At 70.6% G+C, this 13,692-nt stretch overlaps 1 protein-coding gene across 2 annotated transcripts; it reads left to right on the forward strand.

Annotated features, from left to right (window-relative positions):
• Positions 1-5,327: 5,327 nt before the first annotated feature.
• On the forward strand, positions 5,328-13,099 carry LOC311221752 (thyroid hormone receptor alpha). 2 transcript variants are annotated; one of them, XM_084307141.1, is made up of 9 exons: positions 5,328-5,526; positions 6,764-6,825; positions 8,082-8,194; positions 8,282-8,429; positions 9,012-9,217; positions 9,646-9,792; positions 9,871-10,129; positions 12,369-12,553; positions 13,040-13,099. In XM_084307141.1, the coding sequence occupies exons 1-9, from the start codon at positions 5,474-5,476 to the stop codon at positions 13,088-13,090; spliced, it is 1,224 nt and encodes a 407-aa protein (XP_084163267.1). In that variant the 5' UTR covers positions 5,328-5,473; the 3' UTR covers positions 13,091-13,099. The 2 variants fall into 2 exon arrangements, with proteins under 2 accessions (XP_084163267.1, XP_084163266.1); XM_084307140.1 differs by having other exon boundaries at positions 12,369-13,093.
• Positions 13,100-13,692: the final 593 nt, after the last annotated feature.

Raw genomic sequence — 13,692 nt, forward strand, 5'->3', positions numbered from 1 at the left:
CGCCGCGGCCAAGGTCACCCTGGGCGGCCGAGCCGAGCCGGCGCTCGCTCGGGCCTCCGGCACGACCTCGCCGCCAGCTGTGCCGCGCCGAGCCGTGCCGGGCGCGTGCCAGGCAGCGCCGGGGCGTGCGGCCGCAGCGGTGTCCCCCCCCCCCGCGGCACCGCGCCGACCTTCGGCGGTGGCCACGGCTGCCGTGACCCCCGCGGGGCTGACACCGCCGTGACCGGCAGCGGGGCCGGGGAGGGGCAGGGGGGACACGACCCGGGCTCAGCCTCACCCCGCTTGACCTCCGCCGGTGCCAGCCCTGGCGCCGCCCGCCCCGTGGCCTCCCTGCGTGCCGGGGACCCCCGCGGCTCGGCGCGGGGCGGGGGCCGGTGGCGGCGCAGCCGTGCGGCACGGCAGGCCCCGGTGGAACCAGTTTGGGGAAGGCTTCTCCCGCTCGCTCACTCGCTCGACGCCACGATCCCTTCCCCCCTCCGCCCCGGGGGTCTTGGCGCAGGGTGGGGGCGCGCTGGAAGGGTTCGGCGCCCCCCCTGCTGTCGGTGTGCAGCTGCCCGTGCCCCCCCCTGCTGTTCCCATCGGGGTGCCCCCCCTCAGCCCTGCTGGTGCCGGGGGTCCCCGGGCGGGTGCATGGTGCTGCCGGGGTGGGGGCGCAGCCCGACGCTCCCTCGCCCCCCCCTCACTGCTGCGCTGACCTTTGCAGAGCCACGGCGCTGCCGTCCTGCACGCAGCGGGGGGTGTGGATGTGGGGGGGCTGGGGGGCACAGTCCTGGGGTGCCCAGTGCGGTGTCGGGGTGCCGGCTGCCCCCACAGCCCCGGTGCGGGGCCGGATTCGTGCCAAACCCCCCCCTCCCTCCCTGCTCACCCCTTGGAACCCCGGGGAGGGGGTCGGGCGTCCCCCCCGCGGACCCCCCGCCCACCCTTGCAGGCGTGGGGTGCTGCGTGGCGGCGGGCGCACCTCCCCGTCCCCGTCCCTTCCTGGGGGGGGCCGCGGCACCAGGAAGCGGCCCCCTCCCCGCCTCGCCACGCACTTTCCCGGGGCAAGCGAAGCCGCGGCTGGCGGCAAAGCCTGGAGCAGCTGCGGGCGGGCGGACGGACGGGACGGCAGCTCCGGGACCCCCCCCTCCCCGGTGCCCCCCCCCCCCAAGCCACGGAGCCGTGCGGCCATGGGGCTCGGGGCTGTGTTGTCGAACGCCCGACAGGCGGAGCCGGGCGCCGGGATCCTCTCCCCGAGGAGCAGGAGGAGCGACGGGCGTTGCGGGGAGGGCGAAGGCGGGCACGGGCAGGGTGCCCGGCGGGGCGCACCGTGGCTCCGTGGGTCCCCGGCACGGTGGTGGTGGCACGGTGGTGGTGGCGCGGTGGTGGCATCGCCGGGCACAGTTTGGGTGCTCAGCGCCCCCTTTTCCAGCTCCCGGTGGTGGGGACACCGTGGGGACCGTCCCCTTCCTGAGCTGGGTGCCCCACGCCAGGCTGGGTGCCCCGTGCCCCCCCTGGCGATGCCGACCCCGGGGCGCCTCGTAGCAAGGTGGCTGCCAACAGCCCCTTTCCGAGCAGGGGTGGCCCACGGGGAGGGATCGCAGGAGTCGTCCCTCTCCTGCCCCCCCCCCATCCCCGCCCGGTGCACGTGAACCGGAGCCCCCGCTCCTCTCCCCGATTTAGCAACGTCCCCGTGCCCGTGCCAAGCTCCCGCCCCGCGGCGCTGAGAATAGCTCCCCCGGCGTCCCGCGGCACGCGCGCGGGGCTCGGCCCTGAAACAGCCCTCCCGGGGGACAGGGGCACCCCACGGGGCCACCCCACGAGCCCCGTCCGTGGGTGCTCATCACACGCCAGCCACCCGGGGTCCCCGTGGGGCGTCCCGTGTGCGTGGGGGGGCCGGGGCACGGCTGACCCCGGTGTGACGGCGGCACCGGGCACGGCCGTGGGGCCCTGGTGGGGAGCAGGGATCCGGCCTCATCCTGCCACGCACGGTGTGGCTGCTCATCCCGCACGCTGCTGAGCGTTGGTGGGATGGAGAAACTGAGGCACGGCTGGACGGGGCCGTGCAGGGCCAGCAGGATCAGGAGCCGAAGCCTCTGCCTTGTCCCGGCTGCGCACCCGAGTGCCACGGGCAGGAGCGGGCGGCACGGGCTCGGCTCGAGGCTCCCGGAGCCCCGTGGGGTTTGGGGTGGCCGTGCTGGCAGGGATTGAGGTCGTGGCTCAGCCAGGCAGGTCCCGGTGCCACGATCCGGGACCTCTCAGAGGTGTGAGGACACCAGGAGACGTGTCACCGTCCCCAGGGCCACCCGCCCTCGCTCGGTGGGCGCTGCTGAACCCCACGGGGTGCACAGATCCCGGTGCCGGGGTGCGGAGCCCGGCTCAGCCCCCCCCCCCCCCCCCCAACCCATCCCATGGCCCTGCCCTGACCCCCACCTGGGGGTCCCCCGCGCGCGGCTCCCCCGTGCCATGGGGCGGGCGCCCTGATGTCAGGCCCATGGCATCCCCCCGCGCTCGGGCTGCCCAGCTGCTGCGCATGCCTGGGATTCCTGCGGCCTCCAGTCACGGCAGCGCGGCCGCCGAGCACCCGCGGCACCGGGCACCGCGCGCCGGAGGGGGCCGGGAGGTGGCACCGGGCACGAGGGCGCACGCATGGCACAGGGTGCACCCGTGCACGTGAACGCCGGCGTGTGCAGGGTGCAGGGTGCCGTGCCGGGTGCCCTGCGCTTGGCCCCGTGGCCACGGCACGGCCCTGCTGCTGGCACCGCCGGGCTTCTCCCGGTGTCACCGTGCCGGTGCCCGCTGCCACCCGGTGCCGCGTGTGGGTGCCGAGCCGCTGGGGCTGCCCGCGTCGCCCTGCCCCCCCCCCACGGTGCTAATCACGCTAATTGGCACCCCGGCTAAAGCGCTTAGGCCCTCACCTCCCTGACCCAGATAGCAGCTGGCCAGGGGGAGGGGGCGCCTGGGACCCCCGGGGCCCATCTGTGCCGGGGACAGGGACACCGACGGTGGCCCCGAGGGTGGCTGTACGGTGGGCTGGAGGTGGCCGGTGCCCGCTGGGCGTCCCGGTGCTGGGCTGGGGGGGGTCCTGGGCGGCCCCCATCCCGTGGGATCGGGGTGCTCGGTGCCCCCCGTGCTCTGCAGCCGGCTCCCGCCGCTGGCCCAGCCCCGGACTTTGTCCCCGGGTTGTTTTCCATTGCGTGCGCAACCGCCCGACTCAGCAAAAACACTGCCCTGGGCGTGGGGCTGGGCTGGGGGGGACATGGGTGGGGGTTCCCCCCACTCCCCCCACTCCCCCCCCATGGGTGCTGCGCCCCTGCTTTGCCTCCAGCCCCCTCCCGCCCACCCCGGTGGGGTGGGGACCCGCGGTCACGGTGCCACCGGTGCCCAAGGCGGTGCCGGGGGGGGGGTGTTGAGGGGGGGGGGGCTGAGACCCGGCCACGCTCATTGCACGTGTCCCGCAGCGCAGGAGGGCCGCCTCCCGCCCATCCCTCTGTCTGTCCGTCTGTCTGTCTGCGATTCCTCGAGCTGAGGGTTCCTGGAGCAGCTCCACGCCCTCGGCCCCGAGCCCTGGGGGTGCCACCGGGCCCCATTTTGGGGGTGTCTTGGGTGTGTGTGTGGGGGGGGGCTCAGCGGTGCAGGCAAGCCCCAAATTAACAGCGTTCAGCCCCTCGGTTTGATGCCCAAAGGGGGGAAACTGAGGCAGCGGGGGGCTTTTGGAGCTGGGGGGGTGCAATGGGGCGGCCACGGTGCAGCCTCCCCATGCGTGCACCCAGCGGGTCGGGGCTCTGCAGGCGCCGAGGGGGGGGGGGTCCCGGGGCAGGGGAAGGGGGGGGGGGGCCGTGCCCAGCGGGGCCGCGCAGCGCTGGCTCCCGGCCAGTGCCTATACTTGGAAGTCTCGGCGCGGCGTTCCCATATGGAACAAACATTTGCTGCAGCCCCCGGCCGCGCGCCCGCTCTATAGGTACCGCCCGCGGCCGGCCCCAAAGCCTGGCCTGGAGCAGCAGCCAGGAGCCCCCCCCCCCCCAAAAAAAAATAATTCAGGGTGCCCCCGCTCTGTGTGAGGGTTTCAGGGGGTGCGGGGGGGGCCCCACGGTGCCTCGTTGTCCCCGCGGTCCCGTTGGCTCCCCCGCCGCACCCCCTGTGCCGCGTGCCAGCACCCATGGGCGCAGCATCCCGCACCCCCCGTGGTGGTGGTGGTGGCGTGGCCGGGCTTCCCCGGCTGGAGGGGGGCCAGGGGGGGTGAAAGGGGGGGGGGAAAATTGGGGAGAGGGGGGGGAGGGAGCGGTATAGGAGCCCCGGCTGCGCCACCGCCGCTGCGCTTGAAATCCGCCGGAGGAATTTCTGCCGCGGCCAAGACAAACGTGACCTACTTTCTGCCTGTCCCCGCACGGAGCCGAGCAGCCCCAGGGCCGGGCACGGCGCCCACCCGGCGCGGGTTGGGGGCCCCGGCACCGCCACCAATCCCCCCCCCCCGCCCCCCAACCCTTGCTTGTGTGGGGAGGGGGCTGGGGGGCTGGAGGGGACTTGGGGGTGCGCCGGGGGGGAGCTGAGCGTGGGGCTCCCCGGTGCCGGGTGGGTGGGATGGGTGCTGGGTGCCCCTGGGGGTGTGGGGCTGGGTGGGGGTGTACACCTCTGCTTCCCCATCATGTGGCGGGTACATTTTGGGGAGGGGGGGTCGCACGGATGTGGGGGTGCCCCCCCCGGCCCCACCGGTGCCGTCTCTTTGCAGCAGGAGCGCTCGCGGAGGAGGCATCGCCCGGCACCGCCCCGGCGCCCCCCGGCGCCCCCCACCCCCGTGAGTCCACCCCCCCCACCCCAACCCCAACCCCAACCCGCTCAGCACCCAGCGGGGGGGCCCAGCACCCCCTCACCGCTCGGGGGGGGGGGGGGGCTCAGCACCCCCCCCTGCGGCCCTGCCCCACGGCTGCGTGCGGCACCTGCACCCCCGCGCACGCTCCCGCTCCGTTCCTCCTGCGCCCTTGCCCCTCCGTGCACGCCCCGCGTGCTTTGCACGCTCGTGCACGCCCCTGCACACCCAACGTGCTCTTGCACGCCCCCCCCCCCCCAAGCCCTGCACACCCCCCCGTGCTCCTGCACAGCACCCTGCAAGCCCTCGCTCGCTCCACGTGTTCTTGCACGCCCCTCGCGCTCCCACCCGGCCCCGCACCGCCCCTTGCACACCCCTGGGCGCTCTCCAGCAGCCTCGCACGCTCTTGCACGCTCCCCACCCCACGTGCTCCTTGGGGGGGCGGGGGGGGGGTCGGACGTGCCCCCCCCCCCCCAACCCCACATCCCTCGTGGGTTCAGTGGGCGCCGTGGGTTTGTCTCGGCAGGGCCCCCCCCCCCCCCTTCCCCGGGATGCTGCGCGGCGCTGAGCACTGAGGCGGGCGCCATGGGGCGCGCGTCGTAGCCCCCCGCCGTGGCCCCCCCTGCGCGTGGCACCGGTGGCGGAGCCCACTCGGTCGGTGCTGGGCGCTCCTTGATGGAATTGCGGTGAATGGAACAGAAGCCCAGCACCCTGGACCCGCTGTCGGAGCCAGAGGACACCCGGTGAGCCCCCCCGGGCACGGCTGCGGTGACCCCCCCGCCGTCCCCACGTGTCCCCACGTGTCCCCCGTGCCCCTCCGTGTCCCCGTGCCCCGTGCATCACACCGTGTCCTCGTGCCCCTTTCTGTCCCCGTGCCCTTCTGTGTCCCCGTGCCCCGTGCCCTGCGCATCACCCGGTGTCCCGGTGCGTCCCCGTGCCCGGTGTCCCCGGGTGTCCCCGTGCCCCGGGTGTCCCAGTGCCCTGCATCTCCCCTGTGTCCCCGTGCGTCCCCGTGCACACGCGTGTCCCCACGCCCACTGCATCCCTGTGCACACGTGTCCCCGTGCCCACTGTGTCCCTGTGCCCACGGTGTCCCCGTGCCCCAAAATATCCCCGTGCACACCCCCGTCCCCGTGCCCCCTGCATCCCGTGCCCCCCGGTGCCCCCCCAGCCGTCCCCCACCCCATCCGTACCCATGCCCTCTCCCCCCGCCTGCTCACACCCTGCCCCCCCCCCCACTCCGGGCCCCAGCCGCTGCCGCCCCCCCCCAGCCTGGGCCCCCCAGGGCCCTGCCAGCACCCGGGGCTATTTCGGGCGCGCGGCGGCGGCCGCTCACGTGCCCGGGGGGAGCCAGGCTCGGGGTCACCTTGGGCTGGCGCCCCGTGGCCCCCCCCTCGACACCCGGCCCCACTGCCTTGGCGGGGGTCTCCGGGGCACCCCTGGGTGCTGCCCCACCCTGTCCAAGCGGGTGCGGTCCCCAATGGTGCTGGGACCCCTCCTGCCCCCCCCCCCCTCCCCACCCCGAGCCCGGGCGCCTCCGGCACTGCGCCGGTGCGGGAGGGGGGGGGGGGGCGAGGCGCGGACCCCCGCCGCCGCCCATTGGCGCAGCCCCTCTGATGTCACTTCCCCGCTGAGCCAAAAGGACATTTTGTCTTTGACTGTAAATGAGCCCCTCCCCCACCCTTCCCTTCCCCTCCCCACCCCCCCCAAGCCTCAGCGCCCCCCCCCAACAATCCCACCCACCCACCCAAGCGATGCCGTGCCTCGTATCGGGGGTCCCTGGGGACTCCGCAGCACCCTGGTTCCCCCCCCCCATTTCCATGGGGCGGTGCCCCCCAAATCCCCCGGTCCCCACGAGTGGAATCGTCCCCATCCGCCCCCCCCCAGGACCCCCGGGTGAGGGAGGGGTGCCCAGGCTTGGGGGGGGGTTAGGGGGGGGCACGGGGACACGGTGCCAGCGCCCCCCGTCCCGTCCCGCAGGTGGCTGGATGGCAAGCGCAAAAGAAAGAGCAGCCAATGTTTGGTGAAGAGCAGCATGTCAGGTACGGGGCCCCCCCCCCGGGACCCCCACCCCCCCCCCGTGGCCCTAGGGCACCTCCCCACGTCCCCACGGCACCCTGCTGGGGTCCCTGAGCCACCCCGGGGGTCCCTTGGGGTGTCCCTTGTCTCTCCTGGAGACCCCGGGGTCCCCAAGGTGCCGTGTGCCTCCGGGGGTCCCTGTGCGCCCCGGGGGTCCCTGTGCACCCCACAGCCCCAGGGGTCCCCAGCACCTTGCTGGGCACCCCAGGGTCCCCTGGGTGCCGTGTCCTTCCTGGGGACCCCGGGGTCCCCAGCACCCCACACCCGCAGGGGTCCCCAGCACCCCACATCCCTGCTGGGCACCCCAAGCGTCCCCCAGCCACCCCCTGTCCCCTCCTGGCACCCCAAGGGTCCCCCAGGCTCCCCATGTCCCCTTGTGGAACCCCAAGGGTCCCCCGGCCACCCCAAAACCCCTCCTGGGACCCCAAGTGTCCCCCAGCCACCCCATATCCCCCCCCGGGACCGCAGGCATCCCTGTGCCCCCCGTGTCCCTGCTGGCACCCCGGGATCCCGGAGCACCCCAAGGCTCCCCAGCACCCCGTGTCCCCATGGGGTGCCCCCCCCATGTCCCAGCAGCCGTGGCGTGGGTCGGGCCGGCGCTATCGGGGCCAGCAGCACCGTTTGGGGGGGGGGGGGGGGGTTTAGATAAGGGGGGCCCGGCCGGGCGCTGACCCCGGGGCTGGGCACCCAGCCCTGCCCCATTCCCCAGCGGGGAGCGGCCGGCGCCGGCGGGATCCGGGAGAGAGGGGAGGGGGGGGTGGGAAGGAGAAGGAGGTGGGGGGGGGAGGTTGGGGGTCAGCCCTTCTCCCACCCTGCACCGCTCTGCCCTCCCCTTCCCGTGTCGATGTGGGGGGGTCTCAGAGGGGTGGGGGGGTTGCTCCGTGCCTCAGTTTCCCCGTGAGGCCGGTGATGGGGGGCACCCGGCCCCGTGCCGCCGGGGGACCCCGGACAATAGCGGGGACAGTGGGCCATTGTGCAGCGGGGGGGACGCCCCCCCAGCACCACCACAGCCGGCTGGGGAGCCGGATAATGGGAGCTTTATTGCCACGGGGGGCACGGGCAGCCCCCCAGCCCCCTCCCCACAGCCCTTAACCCTTCCTCTGCCGGCACTTCCTGCAGCGGGGAGAGGAAAGGGGGGGGGTAGGAGGAGGAAACGGAGGGGGGCGAGGGGAAACTGAGGCACTGGGGGGGGGGGTCCCTGACGCGTGGTGTCCCGCAGGGTACATCCCTAGTTACCTGGACAAAGATGAACAGTGCGATGAACAGTGCGTGGTGTGCGGGGACAAAGCCACCGGCTACCACTACCGCTGCATCACCTGCGAGGGCTGCAAGGTGAGGGGTTTTGGGTGAGCTGGGGGGGGGGGGGTACCCGAAAGCTTGGGTGGGGGAGGGTCTCACCGTGTCCCCCCCCCGCCCCAGGGTTTTTTCCGGCGGACCATCCAGAAGAACCTGCACCCCACCTACTCGTGCAAGTACGATGGGTGCTGCGTCATCGACAAGATCACCCGCAACCAGTGCCAGCTGTGCCGCTTCAAGAAGTGCATCTCCGTGGGCATGGCCATGGACCGTGAGTGTGGGGGGGCTTTGGGGGGTCGAGCACAGCCAGAGGTGCTTGGGTGGGGGCAATTTGGGGGGCCCGGAGCTAGCCACGGGGTGCGCCGAGGTGCCCGGCACAGCTGGCGGTGCCGTGGGGTGCGCGGTGCTGCTGCAGGATCAGGTTGGGGTGCCAGGCACGGGGGGGTAGATTGGGGTGCCCCGTGCAGCCGTGGGGTAGTTTGGGGTGCCCCCCATGGCTCCTAGGGCTGTGGGGGGCGTGGGGTGCTTGGTGCAGCCTTAGGACCAGCTTGGGGTGCCCGGCACACCCGGTGGTGCCAGGGGGCAGCTTGGGGTGCCCAGGACCAGGTTGGGGAGTACCCAACGGGTGCCGGGGGGCACCTTGGGGTGCCGGGCACAGCCATGGGGCAGGTTTGGGACCACTGTGGGACCAGCTTGGGGTGCCCACTGCAACTCCAGGACAGCTTGGGGTGCTCGGCACGGCCGGTGGTGCCATGGGGCAGCTCGGGGCACCCAGCAGGGCTGGGGGGGGGGGCACTGGGAGCTCATTGGGGACGGGTTTTTGGGGCGTCCCCACTGACGGCAGCCCCGGCAGTGGTGCTGGACGACTCGAAGCGGGTAGCGAAGAGGAAGCTGATCGAGGAGAACCGGGAGCGGCGGCGCAAGGAGGAGATGATCAAATCGCTGCAGCACCGCCCCAGCCCCAGCGCCGAGGAGTGGGAGCTGATCCACGTGGTGACGGAGGCGCACCGCAGCACCAACGCCCAGGGCAGCCACTGGAAGCAGAAACGGAAATTCCTGGTGAGGGCACAGCCAAGGGGGGGAACCCTGCGCCCACCCCCCGGCACCGGCACCGGGCACGGCACCGGCACCGGGCACGGCTGAGCCCCGGCGCGCTCGGTGCGCTCCCGGCGGGGGTCACGCTCCCGGTGTCGTCCCCTCCCCAACAACACCCCCGGGAGCGGGGGCTTTGGGATGTCACCGCGTGTCCTTGAGCGCGTGGCCCCCGGGGAGGGTCAGGGGGGGTGCGGTGACCGAAGGGGACAGCTGTGCCCGCGGGGTGGCCCCGGCCCCACGGCGGTGCCGGGCACAGAGCTCCCTCTCCTGGCTGCCGCCCCGCCAGGCCCTGCCTCGGTTTCCCCTGGGGGGTGCGTGTGGGTAAAATGAGGTGTTGGGGTCACGGACACGGTGCCCCCAACCCGCCATCCGTCCCCCCTAATTCCCCCCAGCCTGAGGACATCGGCCAGTCGCCCATGGCCTCCATGCCCGACGGGGACAAAGTCGACCTGGAGGCGTTCAGCGAGTTTACAAAAATCATCACCCCGGCCATCACCCGCGTGGTCGACTTTGCCAAAAAACTGCCCATGTTTTCGGAGGTAAAGGGGGAAAAAGGGCTGCAATCTTGGGGAGGGTTGGGGGCCCCAAAAAAACCCTACTGACGCCGTGTCCCGCAGCTGCCTTGCGAAGACCAGATCATCCTGCTGAAGGGGTGCTGCATGGAGATCATGTCGCTGCGGGCGGCCGTGCGCTACGACCCCGAGAGCGAGACGCTGACGCTGAGCGGGGAGATGGCCGTCAAGCGCGAGCAGCTCAAGAACGGCGGCCTCGGGGTCGTCTCCGATGCCATCTTCGACCTGGGCAAGTCCCTCTCTGCCTTCAACCTGGACGACACCGAGGTGGCCCTGCTCCAGGCCGTGCTGCTCATGTCCTCAGGTAAGGGCGCTCGGCCCCTGGGGCACCACGGTGCACGGAGACCCGGAATTTGGGGGTGCACGAGGTGGGCATCCCAATGTCTGGAGCTCTGGTATTTAGGGGTGCACAGGGTGGGCATCCCGCTGCCTGGAGCTCCAATATTTGGGGGTGCACAGGGTGGGCTTTATGATATCTGGAGCTCCAGGATTTGGGGGCGCACGGGGCGGGCATCCCAATGCCCTGGTGTTTGGGGGTGCACGGGGCGAGCATCCCAAAGCCTGGAGTCCCGGTGTTTGGGGGTGCACAGAATGGGCACCCCGGTGCCCAGAGCCCCAGCATTTGGGGTGCACAGGAAAGCATCCTATAATACCTGGTTCCCCAGCATTTGGGGGTGCATGGGGTGGGCACCCCGATGCCTGGAGCTCTGGTATTTGGGGGCTCACAGGGTGGGCTTTATGATATCTGGAGCTCCAGGATTTGGGGGCACACGGGGCGGGCATCCCAATGCCCGATGCCCTCGTGTTTGGGGGCGCACTTGGAGAGCATCCCAGTGTCTGGAGCTCTGGTATTTGGGGGTGCACAGGGCAGGCATCCCAAAGCCTGGAGTCCCAGTGTTTGGGGGTGCACAGAGTGGGCACTCCGGTGCCCAGAGCCCCAGTTTTTGGGGGCGCATGGGGTGGGCATCCCGATGCCCAGAGCTCTGGTATTTGGGGGGTGCATGGGGTGGGTGTCCCAATGCCTGGAGCTCCGATATTTGGGGGTTCACAGGGTGGGCATCCCAATGCCCAGAACCCTGGAATTTGGGGGTGCACAGAGCAGGCATCCTGATGCCTGGAGCTCTGGTATTTGGGGGTGCATAGGGTGGGCACCCCGATACCTAGAGCTCTGCTATTTGGGGGCACATAAGGTGGGGGCATCATGGGGCACATGGGGTGGGGGTTCTGACGCCCAGAGCCCCAGCATTTGGGGGTGCGTGGGGTGAGCCCCTTGCCCAGAGCCCCGATATTTGTGGGTGTGTGAAGTGGGCACCCCAGTGCCCAGAACCCCGATATTTTGGGGAGCGTGGTGTGGACCCCTTGGGGCCCAAAGCCTCGGGTTTGGGGGAGCATGGAGTGAGCACCTTGACCTCCACAGCCCCAATACCTGGGGGCACATGGGATGGGCACCCCAATGCCCAGAGCCCCAATATTTGGGGCACATGGGGGGCACCCCAATGGCCAGAGCCCCAATATCTGGGGGCACGTGGGGTTAGCACCCTGATGTCCAGCTCCCCACTATTTGGGGTGCATGGGGTGGGCACCCCAACACCCAGCTCCCCAGCATTTGGGGTGCATGGGGTGGGCACCCCAATGCCCAGAGCCCCAGTATTTGGGGGCACATGGGGTTAGCACCCTGATGCCCAGCTCCCCAGCATTTGGGGTGCATGGGGCAGGCACCCCAATGGCCAGAGCCCCAATATCTGGGGGCACATAAGTCGGGCACCCCGACACGCAGCTCCCCACCCTTTGGGGTGCATGGGGTGGACACCCTGACACCCAGAGCCCCAATATCTGGGGACATATAAGTTGGGCACCCCGACACGCAGCTCCCCAGCACTTGGGGTGTGTGGGGTGGGCACCCCAATACCCAGAACCCCAATATCTGGGAGTACATGGGGTGGGCACCCTGCTACCCAGGGCCCCAATATCTGGGGGCACATGGGGTGGGCACCCCGACACCCAGCTCCCCACCCTTTGGGGTGCATGGGGCAGGTACCCCAGTACCCAGAGCCCCAATATCTGGGAGCACATAGCTTGGGCACCCCTAAACGCAGCTTCCCACCATTTGGGGTGCATGGGGCAGGCACCCCAATACCCAGAACCCCAATATCTGGGATTACATGGGGTTAGCACCCTGACACCCAGCTCCCCACTATTTGGGGTGCATAGGGTGGGCACCCTGATACCCAGAGCCCCAATATTTGGGGGCACATTGGTTGGGCACCGCAACACCCAGCTCCCCAGCATCTGGGGTGCATGGGGCAGGCACCCCAATACCCAGAACCCCAATATCTGGGATTACATGGGGTTAGCACCCTGATGCCCAGCTCCCCACCATTTGGGGTGCATGGGGCAGGCACCCTGATACCCAGACCCCCAATATCTGCGTGCACACAGCTTGGGCGCACCGCAACCCCCATCTCCTTCGGGGCGCGTAATGCCAGCACCCCACAAACTCCCCCCACACACAATTTTCCCACCTCCCCTTCCTTCCCCCGCAGACCGGACGGGGCTGATCTGCGTGGACAAGATCGAGAAGTGCCAGGAGACCTACCTGCTGGCGTTCGAGCACTACATCAACTACCGCAAACACAACATTCCCCACTTCTGGCCCAAGCTGCTGATGAAGGTGACGGATCTGCGCATGATCGGCGCCTGCCACGCCAGCCGCTTCCTGCACATGAAGGTGGAGTGCCCCACCGAGCTCTTCCCCCCCCTCTTCCTCGAGGTCTTCGAGGACCAGGAGGTGTAGGGCCCCCCCCCCCGGCTCCCCACCATACGGCCCCCCCCCTCTCTGTGCGCCCCCCCCTCCCCTTCTCTGCGCCCCCTCCCCGATTTTTTCTTGTTTTTTTTTTTTTTGTTTTTTTGGTTTTTTTTTTTCTGCCCCGAAGGTGGGCGAGGGCGGCGGTGCTGCACCCGGGGAGGGGTTCAAAGAAGGGGGGGGGGGACCACACATAGCAGGGCATGGGGGGGGGGCTCCGTGCCGCCGCTCGCACCCGGACCCCCGGCAGCCCCCCATAAACCCCCCCCTCTCCCCATACCAGGGCCTTGATGCCGGCCCCCCCCCCCCCCCCCAACCCCGCGCCCCCCCCGGACTTGACGAATTTTGTTTGTTTGCACAGGGAAGGGCCCCGACGGTCGAGCGTTTCCTTTATTGTTCTTCTCTTCTTAGATTATTATTTTTGAAGCATTTATTTCCCTCCCTGAGAGGCTAAAATATTAAACTCACTGCACTTTGGAAGGAGAGGAGGAGGAGGAGGAGGAGGAGGAGGAGGAGGAGGAGGAGGAGGAAGAGCAGAGGAGAGGAGGGGGCTGGGGGCTGCCCAGGGAGAGGCCGCCCCGGCCACGCGCACTTTGGGCCGGGCGGGGGCCAAATTTTGGGGAGGGGGGGGGGACACCATAAAGGGGGAGGTGGGGGCAGCGAGGGGGACCCCAACCCTGCCATGGGGCACGGGGCCGGCGGCAGCCCCCGGCCCCCTTGCCATGCCCGGCTGGGTGGGGAGGGACCCCCCCCATGCAACCCCCCCCCCACCCCAAGCCCTCTTTTGGGGCCGGATTCGGGGCTTTGTTGTTTTTTTTTTTTTTTTTTTCTCTGTCCTTTTTTTTTTTTAATTATTTTTAATTATTTTTTTTTTTTTGGGCTGAAAGGAGAGGGTTTTGTGCCAAGCGCGGGCGGACGGTGCGCGCTGCGGGCGGGGAGGGGGGGGGGGAGTGGGGAAACACCCCCCCACCCCCCCAAAAAAAAAAAACAAACACCCCTTTTCCGTTGTCTCCCCACCCCCCCCCCGACCCCGTGTCGTCGTCCTTTTATTTGTCGTTTTCCGT

Source organism: Netta rufina (genome assembly GCF_964035555.1).
Source record: "Netta rufina genome assembly, contig: SCAFFOLD_186, whole genome shotgun sequence".
Taxonomy (NCBI): domain Eukaryota; kingdom Metazoa; phylum Chordata; class Aves; order Anseriformes; family Anatidae; genus Netta; species Netta rufina.